This window comes from Pelophylax lessonae (genome assembly GCF_965119305.1).
Source record: "Pelophylax lessonae genome assembly, chromosome: 2".
NCBI lineage: Eukaryota > Metazoa > Chordata > Amphibia > Anura > Ranidae > Pelophylax > Pelophylax lessonae.
In genome coordinates, this window is record NC_138769.1 from 389,284,185 (window position 1) to 389,307,962 (window position 23,778).

The following is a 23,778-nucleotide window of genomic DNA, read 5'->3' on the forward strand; positions in this document are numbered from 1 at the left end:
TCACCTCCTTTGGATGTTTAGGCTTCGCGCACAGCGAAGGTAAGACAATATCCTCATTAAGATGGAATTCCGAAACTCGTTTCGGAAGAAAAGAAGGATTAGGTCGCAAGACCACCTTATCCAAATGAACAACCAGGTACGGAGACTTGCAGGACAAAGCTGCCATCTCCGAAACTCTGTGAGCCGAAGTGATCGCCACCAAAAAGGCGACCTCTTTGGACAACATAGACAACGAGATCTCCCTGATCTGTTCAAAAGGAGCACGTTGCAACACAGACAGAACGAGATTCAAGTCCCAAGGGGGCAAAGGATCCCTCCTAGGAGGAACCAGATGCCGCACACCCTGAACAAAAGTGCCAACCGAGGAGTTGGAAGCCACGGGACGTTGGAACAGAACGGCCAGTGCAGACACCTGACCCTTTATCGTAGCCAGCGCCAAACGCTGATCAACACCCGTTTGAAGAAAAGACAGCACACGGGAAACAGAGTACGTGCGGGGTGAAAACCCCCTGGACTCACACCAGGCAAAATAGGCCTTCCAAGTACGGTAATAAACCTTCCCCGAGGAAGACTTCCTCGCGTTGATCAAAGTATGAACGACCTCTGGAGAGAGACCCCTCTCCTTCAGGACCTCGGTCTCAACAGCCAGGCCGTCAAAGCCAGCGACTGTAAAGCAGGATGGTATATCGGTCCTTGAGACAGTAGATCGTCTCGAAGAGGCAGACGCCACGGAGCATCGACCGCCAGATTCACGAGGTCTGCGTACCAGGACCGGCGAGGCCAGTCCGGTGCCACAAGAATCACCGTGCTGCGTTCCGAGTGTAACCTGCGAAGGAACCTGGACAGCAACTGAATCGGTGGAAACGCGTACATCAGCCTGTACTGATGCCACGGGGCCACTAACGCGTCCGACGGGTCTGCCCGAGGGTCGCGCGTCCTTGCCACGAACCTTTTCACCTTGTTGTTGAGACGAGACGCGAACAGGTCCACATCTGGAAGACCCCACTTTGCGCACAACATCTGGAAGACAGCCGGGTGGAGAGACCATTCCCCCTGATCCAGGGTCTGGCGACTCAGATAGTCCGCCTGCCAATTCTCCACTCCCGGAATGTGAACCGCCGTTATCGCCGGGACATGAGTCTCGGCCCAAGACAGAATGTCGGCCACTTCTCGAGCCGCTCGGGCACTCCTGGTGCCCCCTTGGTGGTTGATGTAGGCCACCGCCGTGGCATTGTTCGTCTGCACCCGAACCGGGCAGCCCTGCAGCCGGTCCGTCCAGCGATGAAGACAGAGATTTATCGCACGCAATTCCAGAATGTTGATCGGAAGGGAAGACTCCCCCTCCGACCAAGTTCCCTGGGCGGATAGAAGGCCCAGAACACCACCCCAGCCCGACAGGCTGGCATCCGTGGTGATCACCGTCCACGAGACAGGACGAAACGACTTGCCCCCGGACACCATCGGGGACTGGAGCCACCACAGGAGGTTTCTTCTGGTGCGATGACTCAAGGAGATTTGAAGATCCAGAGATTGAGGTCGCCCGTCCCACCTGGACAGGATCTCCGCTTGGAGACCCCGCGTGTGAAACTGGGTGAAGGGAATCGCCTCGAAGGCCGAGACCATCAATCCCAGACATCTCATGCACGTCCGCAGAGACGAGTGCGGAACGTCCCTGAGGGACCTGACTTCCTCCTGAAGAGTTCCGAGTTTGTCTTCCGGCAGGAAGACCTTCGCCTGCACCGAGTCCAGAATCATTCCCAGGTAGGGAAGACGAACCGACGGACTCAGTGTCGACTTTGGAAAATTTATCGTCCAACCAAACTCCTGCAGAGTTTGCATCGTGACAGACAGGTCCTTCTCCAGACCCTGGCCGGTCGCAGACCGAACCAGAATGTCGTCCAGAAACCCCAGGACAGAAATGCCCTGGGCCCTCAATAATGCCAGAACCGGTGCAAGCACCTTGGTGAAGACCCGCGGAGCCGAGGCGAGACCAAAAGGCAACGCCACGAACTGGTAGTGATCCTCCGCAATGGCAAATCGAAGGAACTTCTGGTGACCCTCGAAAATGGGGATGTGAAGATACGCATCCTTCAAATCGATGGAGGCCATGAATTCCCCCGGAACCAGGGCAGCCACCACCGACCGCAGGGATTCCATGCGGAACTTGCGAACCCGCACAGAGCGGTTCAGAGCCTTCAAGTCCAGAATTGGACGAACCTTGCCCTCCTTTCTGGGCACGGTGAACAGATTGGAATAAAACCCCCGAAACCTGTCCCGATGAGGCACCGGAACCACCACTCCCTGAGCCCTCAGGTCCCGCACCGCCAGGTGCAGGTCCCGCAAACGCTCTGGAGACAGTTGAAGATTTGAGGGAAAAAATCTGCTCTCCGGCCGAGAGAGAAACTCGATCTTGTAACCAGATCGAACGATCTCCTGAACCCATCTGTCCCGCACACGGGCCAACCAGGGTTGAAGAAAACCGAGCAAGCGTCCCCCCACCCCAAAACTGGGTGAGGGCGCCCCTTCAGGCCGAACCGTTATGAGCTGCAGATCCGGATTGGCCGGACTTCTGTTTCCCAGACCAGGGCTTCTTCTGAGAGCCTTGACCTTTGAACGGCTTGCCCTTGTAGTGCGGCCGAAAGGCACGAAAGGACCCCTGAGGGGGCCGAAAATTAGCATGCTTCTTCCCAGAAGCCCCCTTAGCCTTGGGGAAATGGGGCAAGAGAGTGCTCTTACCCCCGGTGATCCCCTTAATCAACACATCCAAGGACTCCCCAAAAAGGCGAGACCCATCATAAGGTAGATTGGCTAAGGTCTTACGCGAAGATTGGTCCACCGACCAACATTTTAACCAAACCAGGCGGCGAGACAACACCGCCACGCTGTGCACACGTGCAGCCAATGGAACCAGGTCCAGGTCCGCATCACACAGATACATGACACCCTGGTGGATTTGATCCACCATATCCAGGGTCGCCGGCGAGGCCGAGTCGGCCACTAGGACGCGCCTAAGCATCTGCGTCCAACTTGCGATCGCCTGGGCCGCCATGAGAGAAGCAAACAGAGCTTTAAGCATAGAACCCGTAACAGAATATGTATGACGGGCAAGAGACTCCAATCTCCTATCCGTGGCATCACGGAACACAGGGGAATCCTCTGCAGGAATCGCAGTGGCCTTGTTTAAAACCGCAATTGCGTGATCCACTGGGGGAGGCACACACCACCTTTCATCAGTGGAAGGCGAGAAAGGATAACGCAGCTTGAACCTACTTGGTACAGCAAAAGGTTTGCGCAGATTGCGCCATTGTTCCTTAACAGCGCGCTGAAAATCATCATTGCAGGGAAAAACCTGCGGTGTCCTGTGTTTTCTCTGCGTCCCATAGGCCGCCAAGGCAGCGGGGGGACACACTTCATCCTGCAAACGCAATGTTTGCTTTATGGAAGCAATCAATTCATCCATGATTGCAAGCTCTTCAGGCGAGCCAGGGGGAGAATTATCAACCCCCTCAACTTCAGCCTCCACTTCGGACCCCACTAGATCTAGGGAGGAGCGGGACCCCGATAAGGAGGCCCCCGCCATAACAACCCCATCACCTTCACCCTCAGAATCCGAGGAAAGAGCAATTCTGGGTCTTTTAGTAGATTGAGCAGCCACCAGCATCTGCACCTGAGCAGCAAGGCCAGCCACAATAGTGGCTAAATCCCCCCCTGGGGGGGAAACAGCGGTCCCCTGGCTTTCCACCAAGGCGGTAGGAAATTTGCCCTCCTGAAAATCCATTGCCCCTGTAATACCAGACAATAAAGGGTTAACTGCCCCTTTAAGCAAGCGCGGCAAGCGCAGCCCACCGCACCACACTCAAGCACAATGAGACCCCCACAGGGAATATGCAAACTGAACACAGGCAATGGATAGCAAGAACAGAAGGATAAAACCTGAGGAGACCCTCGCCGCTGCTGCTGCCTCGATCGGTGTTCCTGGAAAGAGGAAGTGATGCTGCCAGGGCGCTCTATGAAAACCTATGGAGGCTACAAGAAAATGGCCGCCATGCATGTAAAACATGCGGCCGGAGCGAGTGTAGGCAAAATGGCGCCGTTTGGCGCCGAAACCGCCGCTCCACAGTGCAGTAATGCACACATGTCATCCATGTATAAGAACACATGTCAGATCGCCGCAGCGATCGCTGTATATGCCCAAACATGCCAAAAAAACATGCCCCACAGCACACAGCTTTTCACACTGACCAGGCTGACACACACAGTGTCACACAGCTCCCCCTTGCAGCCCACAGCATGCAGCCGAGAGATAGGGAGACAAGCAGTGTGAATAGAGGCAGGTTACACAGTCCCAGACTGACACCCCCCCAGACAGACAGGTCCCCACATAGATACACTTACCTCTCAATGGCGTGGGGGACCCGCACAGGCGAACAAGCCGCTGCACATGAGGCAGGGAGAGTCGCAATTCAAGACGCACAAAATGGGGGTTAAGAAACCGCACGGCGTCCAGTGAGGTAGCCACCTCACCAATCATCCCTGCACCGAACAGGGATGGGTCGTTCACTGTGCCAGGAGCGTTACCTGGCTGAACGCTCGATGGCAGGCTGGGAAGCCACTGACCCACGACCTGCGACCAGGGGGATCAGCCCGAGACCCAGCCCGCATGATCCTCTTCATCAGAAGAACTAACTAACGCTGACAAAAATAACAGCTAAGTAAAGGTAGAGAGAAAACTCAAACAAAATTTCAAAAAAGAAGAAAGAGTCTGGGGCAGAAAGCCCCAGCACAGGAAAAGCCAGCCACTCCTGACAAGCTAGACATTAAAACTGAGATATGGTTGCAGGAAGTAGGAGGGTATTGACTGAGGGGACCACCCCTTGAGGGTGGGATATGTTAAAAGCTTTAATGTTAACATATTCTGTTGCCTAGCTACTCCTTCGGAGCAAAGTCTAATACCCCATATGTGACGAATATGAAGAGGCGGCGACTGTCGGAGGACGTAAGAGAAAGACCAGTTTTATTATTGAGCCCGCCAACACATGCAAATGGCGGGACAGAGACTCATCCCATCTATCCATGGGGTCTGTAAATACTGGGGACTCCTCCACTTGAACCACAGTAGACTTGTTTAGTCTGGAAACTGGATGGTCCACCATTGGTGGTACGGTCCATCTAGCGGAAACCGTGTCCATGAAGGGTTAGCGCCTTTTAAAGCGCTTAGGCTCCACCAACATTTGTTTGATGCGCCCCCACTGTCCATTGACAATGTTGTCAAAAAGTTATGGACAGGGAAAAACCTTGCCCGACTTCTGGGATTTGCGGATGCCAAAAGACACCTGCATCCCTGATGCTGTAGAATCATCCGCCATTTTTAAGGTTTCCCGCACTGACTCAATAAGTGCCTCCAACAGCGCGCTTTCCCATGCGGCTGCTGACGAGGATATGTCCTCCTCGCCATCAGAATGCGAAGACACAGATACACCAGGATGGTATGCGTCCACGGCGGCCATATCTACCTCAGAATCTGATACTAGAGAGGCAGGGGAAGGCATAGGGTGCTTTCTGCTAGTGGCATTTTTAAAACTAAACCCACTTTTGATAAAAGCAAAAATATTGTTTTGATAAACATTCGTGCAAATATCGCGGGGCCCTAAAAATCAGTAGCACCTTCTTTTTTTTCTATTGGTCATGTGCTTTCAGAAAATTTATGATCTGGGGGGTCTTTTAAACACTGAAAGCTGTAAAGGGAAGATGAAAACCTTTAGATTTTTCGAGAAATTTGGATATTTACAATTTTGAGTTTCACCATTTCGCAAAAAGGTGCAATTTTAAAATTTACAAATATTTATTAACTCAATACAGGTTATGTTTTTATATTCAGTAGGAATTTAGCAGGAATTATGTAACATTTGCTGTGCTTTTATCTGCCAATAATGATTTTAGTGCATTTTTAGCAAAAATATTGTTTTGATAACCATTTGTCCACATATCGCGGGGCCTTAAAAATCAGTAGCACCTTTTTTTGTAATCTACTGGTCATGTGCTTTCAGAAAATATATGGTTTGGAGGATCTTCTACATACTCTGAAAGCTGTAAGTAAATAAAAAAGAAATGGAAAATTGCAAAAACAAAAATGGCCTGGCCAGCTAAGTTGAAAAGTGGAGCACAGGGCCTGGCAGCGAAAGGGTGAAACAATGTTTGCCAAGTAATGTGTTAGCGTACTGAACTTTACTACAGCCACACACCTGGCAATTTGGTAGGAAGTTATGTCTGATCACTGAGAGAAAGCAAAGTGAGAACATGCTTCCTCTTGCCTACAGCAGACTTTACTTCCCAACCGAAGCAAGCCATTTTCCTGCAGGTTAGAGATTTCTTTTGAATGACAAAAACTGTACATTAGGAGATCAGCAAATTATTCAGGCAGATGTTTAAGGTGGCTTATAGGTTCACTTTATAATCTTTTACTTCCACCAGTAGAAGTACTGGTATTTCCTCATGTGGAATCTAAGCAAATTGTAAACTCTTGTTTAATTGATGTTTAGTCACAGCTAAAAGCTATTTAACCTATTTCTGAAGCTACTCACCTACCTGTGCAGTAAAATAGAAACCAATTTCAGCATAGACTGGGGGATCCTTATTTTAAAAAAAGTGAGGCTGGGAATTTGATCAAACTGATGGTGCAGCAGATTTTTCATTATTTGTTCATCTCTCCTGAGGATATTATAACATATCAGCTAATATAAAAGACAAATCTATTTTTAGATGACCAATACAATTGAAAATATCAGTAGGTTATTCATAAGTTAGCTAGAAGAAACACTTTAATATCAACCCACAAACTGCATTGTGACCTGCTGACTACCCTTAAATTTGTGGCTTTGTTTACCTCTAATCCAACATTTATGTGTGGGTTTCTTGATCAGAACACTGCTTTTACTTCCCTTTACCAGCTAACAAACAAAAAGAAAAACTGGGAACCAAAAAAATCGTCTTCTATCCTTTGAACATTTCGTGCTGAAAAGCTCAGCAAACTAACACTAGCAAAATAAAGAACATCCAATGCAGTACTTTCTCCTCAGAAAGCAATTAATTTAGTCAGACATGACAGATCTCTTATAAACCAGAGCTGAGACCTGCTGATAATATTGTTGTCACAAACTATATATGCAGCTGTTTGAACTATAAATGCCACTTAACAGCATGCTCTTTAATGACTAATGGCCCTTGGTAGTGGAAACACTAAAGACAGTCAGATAGGAAGTTGTACATTAAGGTAACTAGGTTGTATAATGGAAAAAGTATTCCACTCACCTACTTCTAAGGAAAGGAGGAGGACGGAAGAACTTTCTCTGGAAGCCCGCAAATGCACAAGTACCATACAAAAAACACGCTTATAACAATATCATGCTTATTCATCAAGGTAAAAAGCAGTTTGCAAAAAAAATAACCCAACGCAACAATAACTAATCACTACTTTTGTTTGCTTGCTTTGTGTTATTGTCATTTGCACATTTAGGCCCCGTTCACATACGAGCGACACTACTTCCAGGGGCGACCTCCGAGGTCGCGGTGCGAGCAGCGCGCCGCGACCTCGGAGCGGCCGGCACGGACTTCATAACATTGAAGTCTATGGCGGTCGCCTCCTGGTCGCCCCAAAGAAGCTCCGGACCCTTTTTCTAAGTCGGAGCGACTTGTGTCGCTCCTATTAGAACGGGTCCGCAGCTTCCCTATGGAAGGCGACCTACGGCAACCTGTGAGGCGACCAGGTCGCCTTAGTGTGAACGGGGACTTAGGTTGCTCTCTGCATTAAAGCAGAGGTCCACACAGACAGCTACTAAATAAACTTTATTTATACTATGTATAAATATGCATTTATACATAGTATTTTCAACTTATAAAATTGTTTTCTCAAAGTACATTAAGGGACAACTCAGCAAATGCTAACAGGTCCACATGAATAACAGATTAAAATAGGGGCTTAATAAGAGCCACGTGAAGATGACTAACGACTAAGAGCAGACATCAGATAGGGTGACCACATTTCCCAGATTGCCCGGGACAATCAGACAATTAAGGTCAGTCCCGGGTGCCTTTTTTCCGGGACAATACAGTGTCCTGGAATGAAACAAAGTGAGCAAACCCCACCATAGTGCTGCACTCACTACACCTTCACTCCCACCCCCACCTGGGGACTCTACTGGCCACTTGTTGCTAAAGCTGCCTGGCGTCTAGCAACCAGTGACATCACAGTCGCGACTCCCTGCTCAGCATTAAAAGTGGAGGAGTTAACTTCCTCCTTCTTCACATTTAGTTATCCCCACCACAGTCATCCACCCACCTCCTCTAACTTCTGGAAAGTGACACTGCATCTAGGCCAAGGGTGAACTGACCATTTCACTGGAGTCTGCTACTTCACCTTCACATGGGTCTACTGGGCACCTTCACAGCACGGAGCAGCCGGCACCAGCGATGTTCCTGATCACGCAATGAGTGTTATTCTGGTGGGGGGGGAGAGATGCCAGCCTCTGCCCTCTCCATAAGGAGAACCGCCAGGGACACATTGGATTGTCAGAGGTAGTTGTATATTGGCGCTTTTTCACTGCATAGAACGGATCGGTTTGGCGCTTTTCCACTGCATGGTATGGCATTGTACGTGTTAGAATGGTTCGGTACATTTTGGTACAGCGGCACTTTTCCACTACATGGTATGGCTCGCTTAAACAGTACCACCTCGGTTGGGGGTTCCAAGCGGGCCGTACCTATACCATATCCCACAATCCTTTGCATGCAGCCTTGATTGTTTGTCACTACTAGCCACTGATTGGTCAGAGAATCGTTGTAATCCCACCCACTTACTACTTTAGTGGAAAAGCAAACCAAGCCGAGTAGAGCCTATACAGTGCTGAAACGTGCCGACTCGTACCACGCAGTGGAAAAGCAAACTGAGACGAGCAGGGCCAAGTAGTGCCGAGTGGAGCCGAGCCGGTACTTGCAGTGGAAAAGTGCCATATATACTATAGAGCTGTCTGATGGATGGCTGAGCCTGTGTCTCCTTGTCAGTCACTTTCTCCACCTCCCCCCTCCCTAACCTGCCCACTTGGAATGCTTCGTGGTCAAGCTGGAAGAATCATAAATGGCTGTGAGGGGGAATGTTCATTAACGAGTCTACAGGAGGGGAAGGGAAGGGAGGGAGGGGGAATGTTCAGCTGTCAGTGTGTGTGTGTACATGTCTACTGCCCATGTGTGTGCTACACTGAGACATGGGAGAACACTGGCTCCCTGGTAGAGAGCCAGTCCCTGACCTGGAAACTAGTCCCTCTCTGTCCCTGACCTGTAGACTAGTCCCTCTCCTTCACCCACTACTGTGTATGGCATCGTCCCTGATTAATCGGGACAGTTCCTGTTTTATAAACAAATCCCTCTGTCGTCCTTTTAGGCTCAGTTCCCACACAGCGCGGCTTACAAATTAGTTTTTTAATAGAAATCAATGCAAGCTGCTCTGAAGTCACTCCCAAGTAGTGCAGGAACCTTTTTTTTTCTTGAGTCACTCCTATTTGAACAGTTCCATTGCACTGAATGGAGCCTGACTTGTCAGACGACTTCATCGCCTGACAAGTCGCCCCAGTGTGAACCGAGCCATATTGTCTTCCGACCCTTTAACAAGTGTAAATATCATTCCTAAACCCAATTGAGCATCTGTGGGGCATCCTCAAATGGAAGGTGGAGGAGAGCAAGGTCTTTAATATCCACCAGCTCTGTGATGTTCTCATGGAGTGGAAGAGGATTCCAGTGGCAACCTGTGAGGTTCTGGTGAACTTCATGCCCAGGAGGGTTAAGGCAGTGCTGGGAAATAGTGGTGGCCACACAAAATATTGACACTTTGGGCCCAATTTGAACATTTATACTTAGGGGTGTACTCACTTTTGTTGCCAGCGGTTTAGACATTATCAGCTGTGTGTCGAGTTATTTTGAGGGGGGCAGCAAATTTACACTGTTATACAAGCTGTGCACTCACTACTTTACATTGTAGCAAAGTATCATTTCTTCGGGGGTTGTCACATGAAAAGATATAATAAAATATTTACAAAAATGTGAAGGGTGTATGTCTATACATTCTCTGTAATTGTTTAAATTTTGTCACTTACCTCTAGGTTGAAGAGGATGTTGAAGTCAGGAATGCAGACATGCTTATCCTCCATCTTCCTTCGCATATTCTTGATTGCATGTATGGAGGTATCATAGTACAAGTGCGGCTTTCGGCACAAAGGAAAGTCTTTTACCCAGCTACAGCAGATTTCATGAAGCTTGCTCAGTACAGCCCGGGCCAGCTTTACCGACTCCAACTCTAGAAAAAGGAAAAATATGTTTAATGTTATTATGTTTACAGACCAACTCTTTGTCTCAAGTATACAGCAAAATACCCAAGTCAGGTGGAATGCATGACAGGTAGTTAGCATGCAATATTAATAAGTAAACCTATCATGGAAGAAACATGTAGGGTAGCACTGTTTATGTGCTCTTCGTCTGAAAATTGTGGTTGCCTGACTGTTATAATAATTCTCTGCTTTCTAAATCTGCTATACCAGTTGCTGACCAGCCACCGTGTATATACTGCAGCAAAGTGGCACTATTGCACGAAACAACGTACCTGTACTTTGCTTCATTCAATAGCCACTAGATGGCGCCATCACGCCGCCGTAGGCGGACCCGATGTCCACTGGCCACCTGTGATCCTCCCCGGGAGAGGCAGAAAACAAGGCAAATCGCCGTTCTGCAAAGGGACAAGATGGAGATCTTGTGTTCATGCTAAGCAGGAACCAGGATCTCTGTCTTTCCCTAATCAGTGCAACCCCCCTATAGTTAGTAAGTACCCCCTAGGGACACACTTAACCCTTTGATTGCCCCTGATGTTACCCCTTCCCGGCCAGTGTCATTAGTACAGAAACTGCTATTTTTTTTAGCACTGATCACTGCTTTAGTCTCACTGGTCCCCAAAAAGTGTCAAAAGTGTCAGTTAGATGTCCGATTTGTCTGCCTCAATGTCACAGTCTGATTGCGGATTGCCACCATTGCTAGTAAAAAAAAATAAAATTCCATAAAAATATCCCATAGTTTGTAGACGCTATACCTTTTGCACAAATCAATCAATATACATTTAATGGGATTCTTTTTACCAAAAATATGTAGCAGAATACCTCAACTGATGAAAAAATTTAATTTTTTAAATTTTCTTACTTCTTACTGGCTGTGTTTTATAGCAGAAAGTAAAAAATATTGTTTTATTATAATTATCGCTCTTTTTTTGTTTATAGTTCAAAAAATAAAACCACAGAGGTCACCAAATACCACAAGAAAGCTCTATTTGTGGAAAAAAAGGACATACATTTTATTTGGGTACAGCGTCGCACAACTGCCCAATTGTCAGTTAAACTAATGCTATGCCGTATCGCAAAAAATGGCTTGGTCGTTAAGAGGGTAAAACCTTCCAGACCAAAAGTGGTTAAATTTATTGACCTGAAATAAACATGTAGATCATGAGTTCATATTGGGACATTCCATTTTTTAGTCCACTGTTCCACAATGGCTGTGTTCTCAGATCAGGGCCACAGGGACAGAGGGAGTGTCACTGTCCTTGCTGCTAGGTATGTACATCCCTCCCTACTCCATATCCCCCAGAAGTCTTCAGTGCTCTCTCCAGACTAGCAAAAGCAGGAGGACAAAAGAAAGGCTGTACCTGCTATGCCTGCTGAATGAGTTGAGGCCTGTGCATCTAAAGGCTGGTTTACACCAGATGCAGTCCAGTGTGTTTTTATTCTGCATCAAAAATGCATGGACATTGTTTACCATGGATTTCAATGGCGCTAGTTCACACCAGGGCAGTGCATTCCAGGAAAATACATATAACAATTATGCATCAAAACAAAACAAAGCCCAAAATAGACCATAAATGTGTAAAAAATCCAGTCCAATGATGTGAATATCCTCAAAGTGCTTTTAGGCAGAAACCAGGTCAGTTTTTGTTGAAATTGTTTAATTCATTAATTAAAGAATACAAAATATAAACGTAAAAGCACATGTCAAGATCCAGTAAATGCACAATTATGCATAAAAGGTAAAAGTTATATAATGCAAGGCGGTGATTGTAATAGCAATAGTGATCACTATGACATGTTAAGATGAACAGAGCATTAGTATAAAAAGTTATCACTTTATCCATCGGATGATGATAATGTTAGAGATCGCTCTGAAAATGGTGTAAACATACATCGTTGCTACCGCTCATAAAATAACTAGAGTAGTATAGATCAGTTTCCAAGAAACTGGTATAAAAGAACAAATAATTCCATAGAGAAATAGGAAACAAAGAACAAGAGAAAAAAAGAGGGGGGAGAAGAAAGGCATAAAATGAAGAATAGGGCCAAGGAATGAGGATGGGGCAGAGAATGATACCTATACTTAGGAGGTTCCAGTAGGTGCAGTTACAAAGGCCTCAAAATTGGAAGAAAATCCAATATGTGACCAGACTGCCCACATAATTTTGTCAGAATCATTCTTATTATTCTCCCAGGCTAGCATGCGTTCAAGGTGCTTGAACCTGTCCATCTCACAAGCCTAATCTGCTAATGAAGGAACATACGGTTGGTGCCAATGTTTAGCAATAACAGAATGTAAGAAAGTGTCAAATTAGGTTTTTCTTGATTTCTTTAAAGAGCCTGGCAACATAGAATGTACAGTTATGCAAGGGTCATTCGGGAACATATCTTCAACAAGTTTTTTATACCCAGTAATTGTAATATCATATTCCAAAAAGGAATAATGCAAGGACAGGTGCCCCAGATATGCGTCATGGTGCCAGTGGCCTGTAAACATCTCCAACACGTATCCAGGATGGTAGGGTCATCTGGACACAATGTGGTAATTTCGTTCCTAGGCATGAGAGAATATAGATAATAGAAAAGGAGAGCGCCAGGGTTTTGTCCCAATCCATATTGTCATGAGACACATTCAACTCCCGCTCCCACTTCGTTAGGAATGGAGAAGGAGCAGGATAGGATGCGTTAGGCAAAATCTGATAAATCTAGGACAATGAATGTTCCGAGCTGGTGGGTTGGGAAAGCAACGTTTCAAAGTCTGTAAGTGGCCTGGTCAGAGCATCCATGTCTGGCATCCTGCCCAGAAAATGTGATAGCTGAGTATATTAAAGCCAGGCACCAGAAGGGCAATGACAAGAGGAGAGTAGTTGGGGGAAGAGGAATTAGGTGTGTGTTACAGAGCGTATGGCTTTAAAAGTGGAGTGGTAGGCTTTTGCCAGGAAAGGAAGGACGCATTCCCGAAAAGCAGAGTCAAGGGGCTCGGTCGTGATGATAGTAGACCTTTGCTAAGATTTTTGTCCAAAATCTGTAACGTGGTGGAGGTAATCAGTGGCACTAAGTCGGTCAGGGGTCTATGGGCTGGATCTGTCTAAGGTAAAGATGTGGGGTCCAGGGGGAGCAGGTCATTTTTGAAAAAAGGGTCCAAAGTTTAGTGGATTTGCCATGGTACCAATTAACTATCCGAACCAGCGAAGCCGCATGAAAGTATGACAAAAAGGTAAGGTAAAGCAAAACCTCCTCTGTTCTTAGGCAGTGATAGGATAGCATGGCTGATTCAAGGCCTCTAAGGTCGGCAGATAAATTCACAAATAGTCTTATTTACTGCTGGGAAGAGACCTCGTGGAGGAGAAATAAGTAAGTGCCTGGAAGGTATAGAGGAATTTAAGCAGTACATCCATTTTGACCACGTTCATACGACCAAACCAGGAAATATTTGGCTTATCATAAGCTTTATGACACATCTGGATCATAAGAGAGAGGTATAGTTCATATCATAGGTAATGAAACATGGGGGTTAAAGACATAATAAAAGGTCATCTGCATAGAGAGAAAGCTTATAGTGACATTGGCCAACTGAAATACTCTGAATATTGGGGTCCTGTCTAATGGCAATTGTGAAATGCTCCCTAGTGATTATATATATATATATATATATATATATATATATATATATATATATATAAAAACAGCCCTGCCGAGTTCCATTGCGTATCCAGAATGGATCAGAGAGAAGGCCATTTGAGTGAATCTTGCTCTTGCCATGCATTGGATTTAGGCATTACTCTTTTCTACCAGAATATATGCCCTACATTTGCTTAATGATCAGTGATAATGCACAGTTCTTCTTCTATAACTTTACTTGATGGTTAATATAATTAAATACAGTGATGGATCTAAAGTATATCATATATATATCCTTTTCTAGATATATCACTTGATGCTGTGTGTTTATTGTTCTGAATATTGTGTCTTCTTTATATCGAGTCCTCCTGTGTCCACTAGGGGTCCTCTATCTCTTAATGGGTAAAAAATGGAAAAGAATCTGCGCTCGGACAGCAAAAAATACTATTGATGAAGATCACTGAAGAAATATGTGAAGGCAGCCAACTAAATGATAGATTACAAATCACATAAGCATAGATAAAAAAGTGTAGTAGCGCCAAACACTAAACTGATAACACTAGATTTGTCAATGTGGAGTGTCCACAGAAAGTCCCAACAGTCCAAAAAAGATGAAAGTAGTGGAGACCAATTCCCAGTTTCAGAACCGTGCGGATGAAAAGAAGCCAACACCCAAGCGTGGAGATATGCCAACTGCTTACCAGATGTTAGGTAGATATAGGCGATGAACTAAACTCAAATTGGGCCATCAATCACAGACAGTGCCAACGGATCAATCTCATCAATTCCCAATGCCTCAACAGATCATGGTTGCAGGGCAATGAAGGCTCAAAACGTACCACCAGACTGAATATATGATCCCAGCAATATTCAATTCAATATTGGTGAATTGAATATTGCTGGGATCATATATTCAGTCTGGTGGTACGTTTTGAGCCTTCATTGCCCTGCAACCATGATCTGTTGAGGCATTGGGAATTGATGAGATTGATCAGTTGGCACTGTCTGTGATTGATGGCCCAATTTGAGTTTAGTTCATCGCCTATATCTACCTAACATCTGGTAAGCAGTTGGCATATCTCCACGCTTGGGTGTTGGCTTCTTTTCATCCGCACGGTTCTGAAACTGGGAATTGGTCTCCACTACTCTATCTCTTAATGACACGTCTGATGGAAGCCATATGGCCTCTGACCAATCGGCTTCTGAGCTTCCGATACTTAAGGACTAACGTGCCTGACGCAAATTACGTCCTGAAGAAGCGTGCTGCGTCACACGAAATGCGTCGACGTCACACGCTGCCACACCACCGGCTCCGCCCACCATCCGGACCTCCACACTGCAACCGCGGACTACTCCAGCTGATGCCGGCTCCTTGGCGCCAAAACCCACGCTGACTACGGCAAGCTCCCACATCTCTGGCGGACATTCCGGCTCCCCTCCACCTCCAGTAAGCTGACTTTGGCATCACTGCTAGATCGATACTTGATGATCATTGACTGCCCGAAATACCGGTATGTGGAACACAAACCCACAAGTACGTTACTACCAATAGCCAGCTATTCTGCTTGCAAAATCTTTGTTTGCTACAGCATTATCTGCTATACTGCTCCCAGCTGCTTGCTACATCTATTTCAAGTCCCAGTACCCAAGTCTTGAGCAATTTTTGACTAAACTGCTATAGCAAGAATACTCATCACTCACTTTGGACTTTTATATATACCCATTGTTAGAGCTGATGTTCTAATTTTCTGATGCACTGACCGGACAGGGACCTGGATTTGAAGAAGCTTATTTATACGCTAGCCAATCTGCATTCATGCTGTTGTCTTTTACCTGCTGCCTCCTTTGCTGGACTTTTGATGCTATTGCTGTGCTCCTGCTATCATTGCTTTCACAGGATTACACACAAGTGGAGGAGCCTTAAGTGGAACTAAATGCCCACATGCCAGAGCCATTAGTGGTTGAGCCTTAATCTGCATTATATGTTCACCGTGGGAGTGACTTTAGCTCTCAGAGCACCTTTGTGTGGGCTCCCCATGCCCTGAAGCCTGCCTTACCTCATCTTTTCATTCGGCCACCAGACACTTATAACCTACTGTGGAGTCTTCATCACCCCCCGGGAGCCTTTTTGGGGCCTATACCATATTTGGTCTCTCCACAGATCCAGTGGCAGTTTTCTTATCATCTATCTGTTAGTGTGTTGGTGGGGTGGTGGGTGGAGCCCTAGTGGCGATTACAGTGTTCTCTACGAGATAGCACCCCTTTTCACATGGTTTTACCTGAATGTCTTAGAGCATATCACCAATTACGTTTTTTGATGTTTTTGTTATTTTTGATGTTTTATATGTTCTTTTTGCCTCAATAAAGTACCGAATTTTACACACTTTACACCCTTGTTTGAGCCATATTTGCAACTTCTCTTTTTTTTTTTTTTCTTTTTGCCCAATTCATGTCCCAGTTGCTTGGCTCACAGGTTACATACTGTTGGGTATCAGAGAGTATCAAAATATTTATGTGTCACATCCTCATACCCCGGTGTAACATGAGAATTACCTACCCCGTGAGAAAAACCTACCCTTGTCACTTCCGGCCAGGAACAGCTGAGCAGCGCAGCAGTGCGCATGCTCACAGCCCCGGATACGTAATGGAAGCGCTGAGCTGACTAGTGCGCATGCGCACTAGTATGAAATTATCACTGTATTCCGTGAAAAAAACCTACGAACGCGGCGGTTACATTAAAACATCTCGGCTGCAATATTAGGTCAACTCCGCTCCTGTCCCTGTGACTTCCCTCATCTCGGCTAGTAAATATAAAAGCGGCTGGCGGCTCCGTGATTTATCTTTTCATACACCCGCCGCCGCTTTTATATTTACTAGCCGAGATAAGGGAAGTGACAGGGATAGGAGTGGAGATCACTCGTATTGCAGCACAGCTGTTTTAATGTAAACGCCGCATTACACACAGTGCCGTGCAACCGGAAGCGACGAGGGTAGGTTTTTCTCACGGGTAGGTAATTCTCACGGAACACCGGGACTTGGGGTGTTGAGTTGATCTCCCGGTGTTCCCCTTTTTGTTTTCCCCCTTCCCTTGGTAATGTGAATCCTTGCTGTTGGTTCCTTATAAAGAGCCAGAATCTTACATAACATATTGGGTTCAATGCATTCCCTATTAGGGGTGAACCCCACTTGGTCTAAATGGATCAATTTTGGGATTAAGGACGTAAGACGATTAGCCAGTAATTTAGAGTACAGATGAATGTCAATGTTAGGTAACGAGATGGGACGATAACTACCACATACAGGAGGATCATTGCCAGGTTTAGGGAGGTTGACGATATGGGCGTTGAGGGCTTGTCGTGGAAATGGGGAGTCAAAGGAGATAGCATTAACTGATTTTGTAAGAAATGCGAGAAGAGAATCCTGAAAGAATTTGTAAAAGTGAGTAGTATAGCCATCAAGGCCTGGAATTTTGTTAGGCTTGGGAGAGGTGATTGCAACCACGAGTTCATCTTCCGAAAATAGTTTTTCAAGATCCTGCACCGCAGATGAAGAAATAGTCGGAAGTGCAGTAGAGACAATGTACTCATCAAGTTTGGATTAAAAGGCTTCCGCTGAAGTAGCAGAGGATTTCCCCAGTAAATTCTAAAGCTCTTCAAAAAATGAGCAAAGTAGCCCATTAATGTCCTTACGGTGATAGACAAGATGACCATCTGGATATTTTAGCTTAGTAATATAGGATAGGCTATTTTTGGTGTGGAGGGCCCTAGCCAACATACGTCCTGGTTTATTAGCCTCAACATAGAATAATTTACGGAGTTTGTCTCTGATGGACAATGTCCGCTGTTCAAAGAGTTGTAACAGTTGAAGTCCAACAGGGCCAGCTGTGTAGACGGGGCTTAGCTTTGTTTGTGGGATCGCACTAATTCAGAAATACAAATTAAAAGTTCCTTAACTTGGGCGAGACGTTCTCTTTTTAGTCAAGACCCATGCTTAATAAAGACCCCGCATAGTACACATTTCAGGGCCTCCCATTGGATCTGGGCAGAGGTATCATCAGTCCGATGGTCATAGAGGAAATCAGTGATAGTGGTCTTAATCTCTGTAGAGCACACTTCGTCTTGTAACAGTGAGTCATTTAATCTCCACATCCACTCATGGTCAGACAAGTCAGGTAAGGACAGGGACAAATACACTGGCGCATGATCAGACCACAGTATGTTGCCGATCCTACTTTGTGGGTGGAATGTTAAGGCAAATTGGCTGATCAGAAAAAAATCAAGACGGTAAAAAGTGTCATGGGCAGCAGAGTAATAAGAGTAATCTCTATCCGTAGGGTGAAGTATCCTCCATACATCAAGCAGGATATGTTTGAGTAGTTTTTTCAGCCTATTAATCTGTGTGTATGAGATAGAAAGAAATCCCGCCTAAAAAAGTATTCAATGCAGGGTTAGGGACACAATTAAAGTCTCCGGCAAGGGGAATGACACCTTTAGCAAATTCCATCAACTTGTGGAGATATTGAGTGATATGGGCTATTTGGTTCTGATTTGGAATGTACATGTTAGCCAAGGTATATGTCTTACCACTAAGGGTAATTTTCAAGAACAAATATCGGCCCCAAAGATCTGAGCAAGTGTCTAAGATCGTGTAATTTACCAGTTTGTGGAAAACTATCACCTGGTAAGTACTATGGAACCAATTTGGGTAATACTTGTTCTGCAATGATGGAATAGGATCGGATCTAAAAGGAGTCTCCTGAAAAAAGGTCATACCCACCTTGGACTTGTGAAACTCATACAGGATCTGTGACCTCTTGGGACAGCTCATTCAAGCCACGTGCGTTGAATGAATATAAGCGAATGGTAGGAGAGGACCGGGGACCTCCCATGGTATAAAAGGATAAAGAGGGATAAAAGGGGTAAGCTGGATGGGGGGGGGGGTAGGGATAAGGAAGAGCAGAAGGAAGGAAACCTAACGAGGGCACAAGTAATGGAAGAGAAAGAGAAAGGAAGTAAAAAAAAAAAAAAAGATGAGAAGCAAGAGAGTGTGTATAGTGAAATAAAGTGGAAAGAAGAAAGAAAAAGAAACCAGATGCTAGTACAGAAGCTAGCACCATGTCTGCAATCTAACAAGAGGATAGCTGTCAAAGCCAGCAAGGTTTTTACAGAAATCCAAAGTACCCCGTAGGACAAGCGACATATGAGAAAACAGACACTATAAACACCGAAGGAAATTGGATTTACATGTGGAACAATCTGGAGGGGAGAGGTAGAATGCCATAAGAATACTTCAGCCCACAAAAGTAATAGATTATATATGTAAACATTGCATCGCAAGTGTGAAGGAGGCCCATAGGCAATCTCCATGAGGTATACTTACGAGTAGGGAAGTGGTAGTCCACCCTCCCAGGGTCCACATGGAATCCAAACTATAACTAAAAATATACTAATAAAGGTCCATAGCAATGAACACCACCGGGGTGAAAAATAAGAATGGAACATTGTTGAGCTCTTGATATCCCAGCAGTGAAAACTTTGGTAAAATCTAAATCATAGTTATGAACAAAATGACAAAGGTAACTGGAACACTGACCCCCGCCTCACAGTAGGTGTCCTTGAGAAATATCAGAAGTGGAAAAAGAAACAGCGGAGTCCACAAGGCAGAAATAGCAACAGAAAAGGAAATGGGGAGAGCCCCAGCAAAAGGAGTTCTATTTAGGAAGAAGGGGACATGGCAAATTGCGGTATATTCAAAAATGCTTTATTGTAGCAAAAATGTAAAAATTACCACACACCAAAAAACATAACAAAAGCAGACTACACATAAAGGGTAAAATGACAACGTTGCCATTAAAATGCACCTATTCCCAAGACATACGAGCATCAAATAGTTAGAGAAAATATGTAGGAACAGACAAATTCAACTAAGCTGATCTGGCTCCGGCAGGCTGCAGGTAACCCCAGTGGTGTCAGCTGTGCATCAGCTGTACAGACACACAAAAGACATCCGCACCTGTCATATTGCCAGTATTTGAATCAAGTATGAATTGCCATAAATGTGACAATAAATGATTGATGGCAGTCATATGCAATTGCATGTATAAAAAAACGATATCCTCAGCAAGGATGGATGGATGGATAACTGGAGCCGCCACCTCTACAGGGCAATTGCCATAAGTTGTGAGACCAAAAGCTAGTTTGACAATTGGGTACTCACATGTCCAGGGTGATATAGATCACTGAATGTCAGGCTGATCCCTGGAGTGGAGGTAGAGCAAATGGGCTCAGAAAGCACAAGATCCATCAGAAGTAAATGCAGGTGAAAAGCAGAAAGCTGAGGAGTGGAATAATGACAAAGGTAACTCGAACACTGACCCCTGCCTCACAGTAGGTGTGCTTGAGAAATATCAGAATTGGAAAAAGAAAGAGCGGAGTCCACAAGGCAGAAATAGCAGCAGGCCAGTTACAGTTCTCTAAAAAATGGATTTTTGTAAAATCTTACCGTAAAATCCTTTTCTCTTAGCTCATTGACAGACGTAGTCCTCGGTGATACACCACCTTCGGGTTATGTTGCCTCCACAGGAGCAGGACTAGACAGGAAATTAAAAAGCTCTGGCCACACCCCAGGGGCAGTCCCAGAGGGTATATCCTCTCTCTCTCTGCCTCAGCAAATCAGTTATGTGAAAAAGCAGTCTTTAGAGATTTTAACCCAACTCAAAAAAACAGAGGGGCGGGGACTACGTCTGTCAATGAGCTAAGAGAAAAGGATTTTACGGTAAGATTTTACAAAAATCCATTTTTCTCTAGCGCTCATTGACAGACGTAGTCCTCGGTGATACACCACCTTCGGGATGTCCCAGAGCAGTATCACAACTGAGGGGTGGGAAAATGGAAATCAAATCCCAATCTAGAAGGCCCAACCGGTGCCAACTAGAAGTTTACAATGCTCATCCTTAATGATGAGACTCAACAAAAAAAAGAGAAAACAAATTTTTTTTTTTTTTCAAACAGAAAAAAACCCTCGAGGTAGACCACCGGTCTCCTCAAATTGCGGCCTGCAAAACCTTGCGGCCAAATGAGGCATCCGCCGATGCCGTCACATCAATTTTATAGAATTTTGTAAAGGTATGTACTGACGACCAGGTGGCCGCCTTACATACCTGGACCACTGACGCCTGATGGCGAAAGGCCCAGGAAGTACTGAGCGCTCGAGTGGAGTGCGCCCTAACAGGGAACGGAGGACTCTGACCCTTAATAGAATAAGCCTGTACCACCGTTTGTCTAATCCATTTGGCAATGGTCGCGGCAGATGCAGGCAAACCCTTTCTGGGGCCATCCGTGATCACAAAAAGTGAATCCGTCTTACGGAATGATTCCGTAGCTTTCAGGTATACCCTGATTGCCCGAACCACATCTAAGGAATGCAACGCATGTTCCCGATGATGCTTGGGCTGAGGACACAAGGAAGGTAGTACAATATCTTCATTCAGATGAAAATCTGAAACCACCTTGGGAAGAAAAGATGGCTTAGGATGAAGTACTGCCTTATCCCTATGAATCACTAGGTATGGGGACTGGCATGATAATGCAGCCAGTTCTGACACCCTGCGAGCAGAAGTAATAGCCACCAAGAAGGCCACTTTCTGGGATAAAGTAAGCAAGGGAATCTCCCTGATGTTTTCAAAAGGAGGTTTCTGTAGAACCGACAAAACCAAATTAAGATCCCAAGGCGGTAAGGGCGCGCGGACTGGAGGAGCCAGGTGCCGCACCCCCTGGATGAAATTCCGCACCAAGGATTTGGTAGCTAAAGGCTTCTGAAAGAAGATTGCTAATGCTGAAACTTGACCCTTGATGGTGCTCAAGGCTAGCTTCTGCTCAACCCCTTGTTGCAAAAAGGCCAATATTCGAGACACCGAATAGGTATGTGGAGGAAATCCTAAAGATTCGCACCACGCAATATAAGTTTTCCATGTGTGATAATAGACTTTGCTGGAAGTCGCTTTCCTTGCTTTAATAAGGGTAGGAATGACTGAAGCTGACAAACCTCTGTCCTTCAGTACTTGGGTCTCAATGGCCAGGCCATTAAACCCAGCGACTGTAAAGCATGATGGTAAATTGGTCCTTGAGACCACAGACACTCCCTGAGACGAAGTTCCCACGGAACGTCTACGACTAACATGTCCAAGTCGGCCAGGCCGGCTTGAGGAGGCCAGCCTACTTGTCCGACCAGCCCTTCTTGAACCCTCCTGGAGGAGTCTTGCCTTTCCCGCTAGTACCAGCCGGGCGCCCTTTATGGGCGGTAAAGAAAGGTCCTCGCTTGTTGCGAGGTCCCTTAGCTTTAGCAGCCTGTGGCAAAAAAGTGCTCTTGCCCCCAGTGGCATCCTTAATGATTTCATCTAGGTTGGCCCCAAATAGACGATTCCCCTGAAAGGGGAGATTTGTCAAGGTCTTCTTGGAACCTAGGTCAGCTGACCAGCATTTTAACCACAGCACACGTCTGAGGATCACCGTTGTCTTAGATGCATGCCCTAATAAGGGAGTAGTGTCCAAGGCTGCGTCACAGATAAACTGTAGCCCTTGTATAATCTGTTCCATCAAATCAGATGTCTCCTGGGGAATATCTTTTCCCCTAAGATCTTGGCGTACCATTTTCGCCCATTCCGTAAGTGTCTGGGAAACTAGACCAATAACAATTACTGGTCTAAAAGCTGACCCTATCAGAGAGAAGATGGTGCGGGACTCTGCTTCCATCTTTCGATCCACCGGATCCTTAAAGGACGAAGTGTCCTCCACTGGAATAACCGTGGCTTTATTCAGCCTGGAAATAGGCGGATCCACGACTGGTGGTACCGTCCATTTCTTAATGATGGATTCCTCAAACGGATAGCGTCTAGCAATACGCTTGGAAATAGTAAAGGTACGTTTAGAATGCTCCCATTCTCCTTTAATCTGATTACCGAAACATTTAGGTACAGGAAAAGCCTTCATCGTCTTGATGGGCTTATTAGTACCAAAAGGAATCTCTGTTTCAGTTGCCTCTGCCGGTAAAGCCTCAAGTTTTAAGGTTTCCTGCACTGCCACAACTAGTGCGTCCACCAATGCTTCTTCCTGAATAATAGCAGGAGAAGAAGCGTCCTCCTCACTGTCTGAGGGGGCTTTACCTGGGATAACAGCCCTTGCAGAGGAACCTGCAACTGCCGTGACCACCTCTGAATCTGAGTCAGAGGTGTCAGATCGTATAGGGGTAGGCGGGGGTCGCTTCCTTGACCCCCGTCCCTGACAGGCCGCCTCCACCCGAGCCACCATAGACTCCAAAATTGCTGTAAATGACTCTATACTCTGTGCACCGGCGGGTCCCGTGGCCCCCTCGAGGGAAACAGGTGGGGGAATATGTGTGGCAGGGTCCATGATAACTCCAGTTACTTCCTGGATAATATAATTCAAAAATAAAACTTTTTTTTTTTTTTTTTTTTTTTTTTCGACCCCCAGCGCCACAAAAGCCCCTTAGTGTTACCTGCTAGGGATCCCTATCGATCGAGAGAGAGAGATAGACCCCCAGGCTCAACACTTGATGCTCAGAGTTTAACTGCAACAGGTTACAGCGCTGTCTTAACAAACAGGAAGTCTTTTGGCTGGCTGCCCAGGAAGAAAGGAGGCGGCTCCGCCCCTCTGTACGCCTTCCGGCGCCTCCCCCAAGCTCCACGAGGTGTTTGGATCACCTCAAACATGGCCGCCCCCATGCTGGAGACACGAGGCTACGCCAAAATGGCGGCTCGTGCGATCCAGCA

At 46.0% G+C, this 23,778-nt stretch overlaps 1 protein-coding gene across 1 annotated transcript in view; it reads right to left on the reverse strand.

Annotated features, from left to right (window-relative positions):
- PPM1E (protein phosphatase, Mg2+/Mn2+ dependent 1E) overlaps positions 1-23,778 on the reverse strand; it is a 445,597-nt gene that overhangs the window by 134,649 nt on the left and 287,170 nt on the right. The window contains exon 3 of the mRNA XM_082244830.1: positions 10,143-10,342. Coding sequence (XP_082100956.1) covers positions 10,143-10,342 — 200 coding nt within the window. The remainder of the gene's footprint in view (positions 1-10,142; positions 10,343-23,778) is intronic.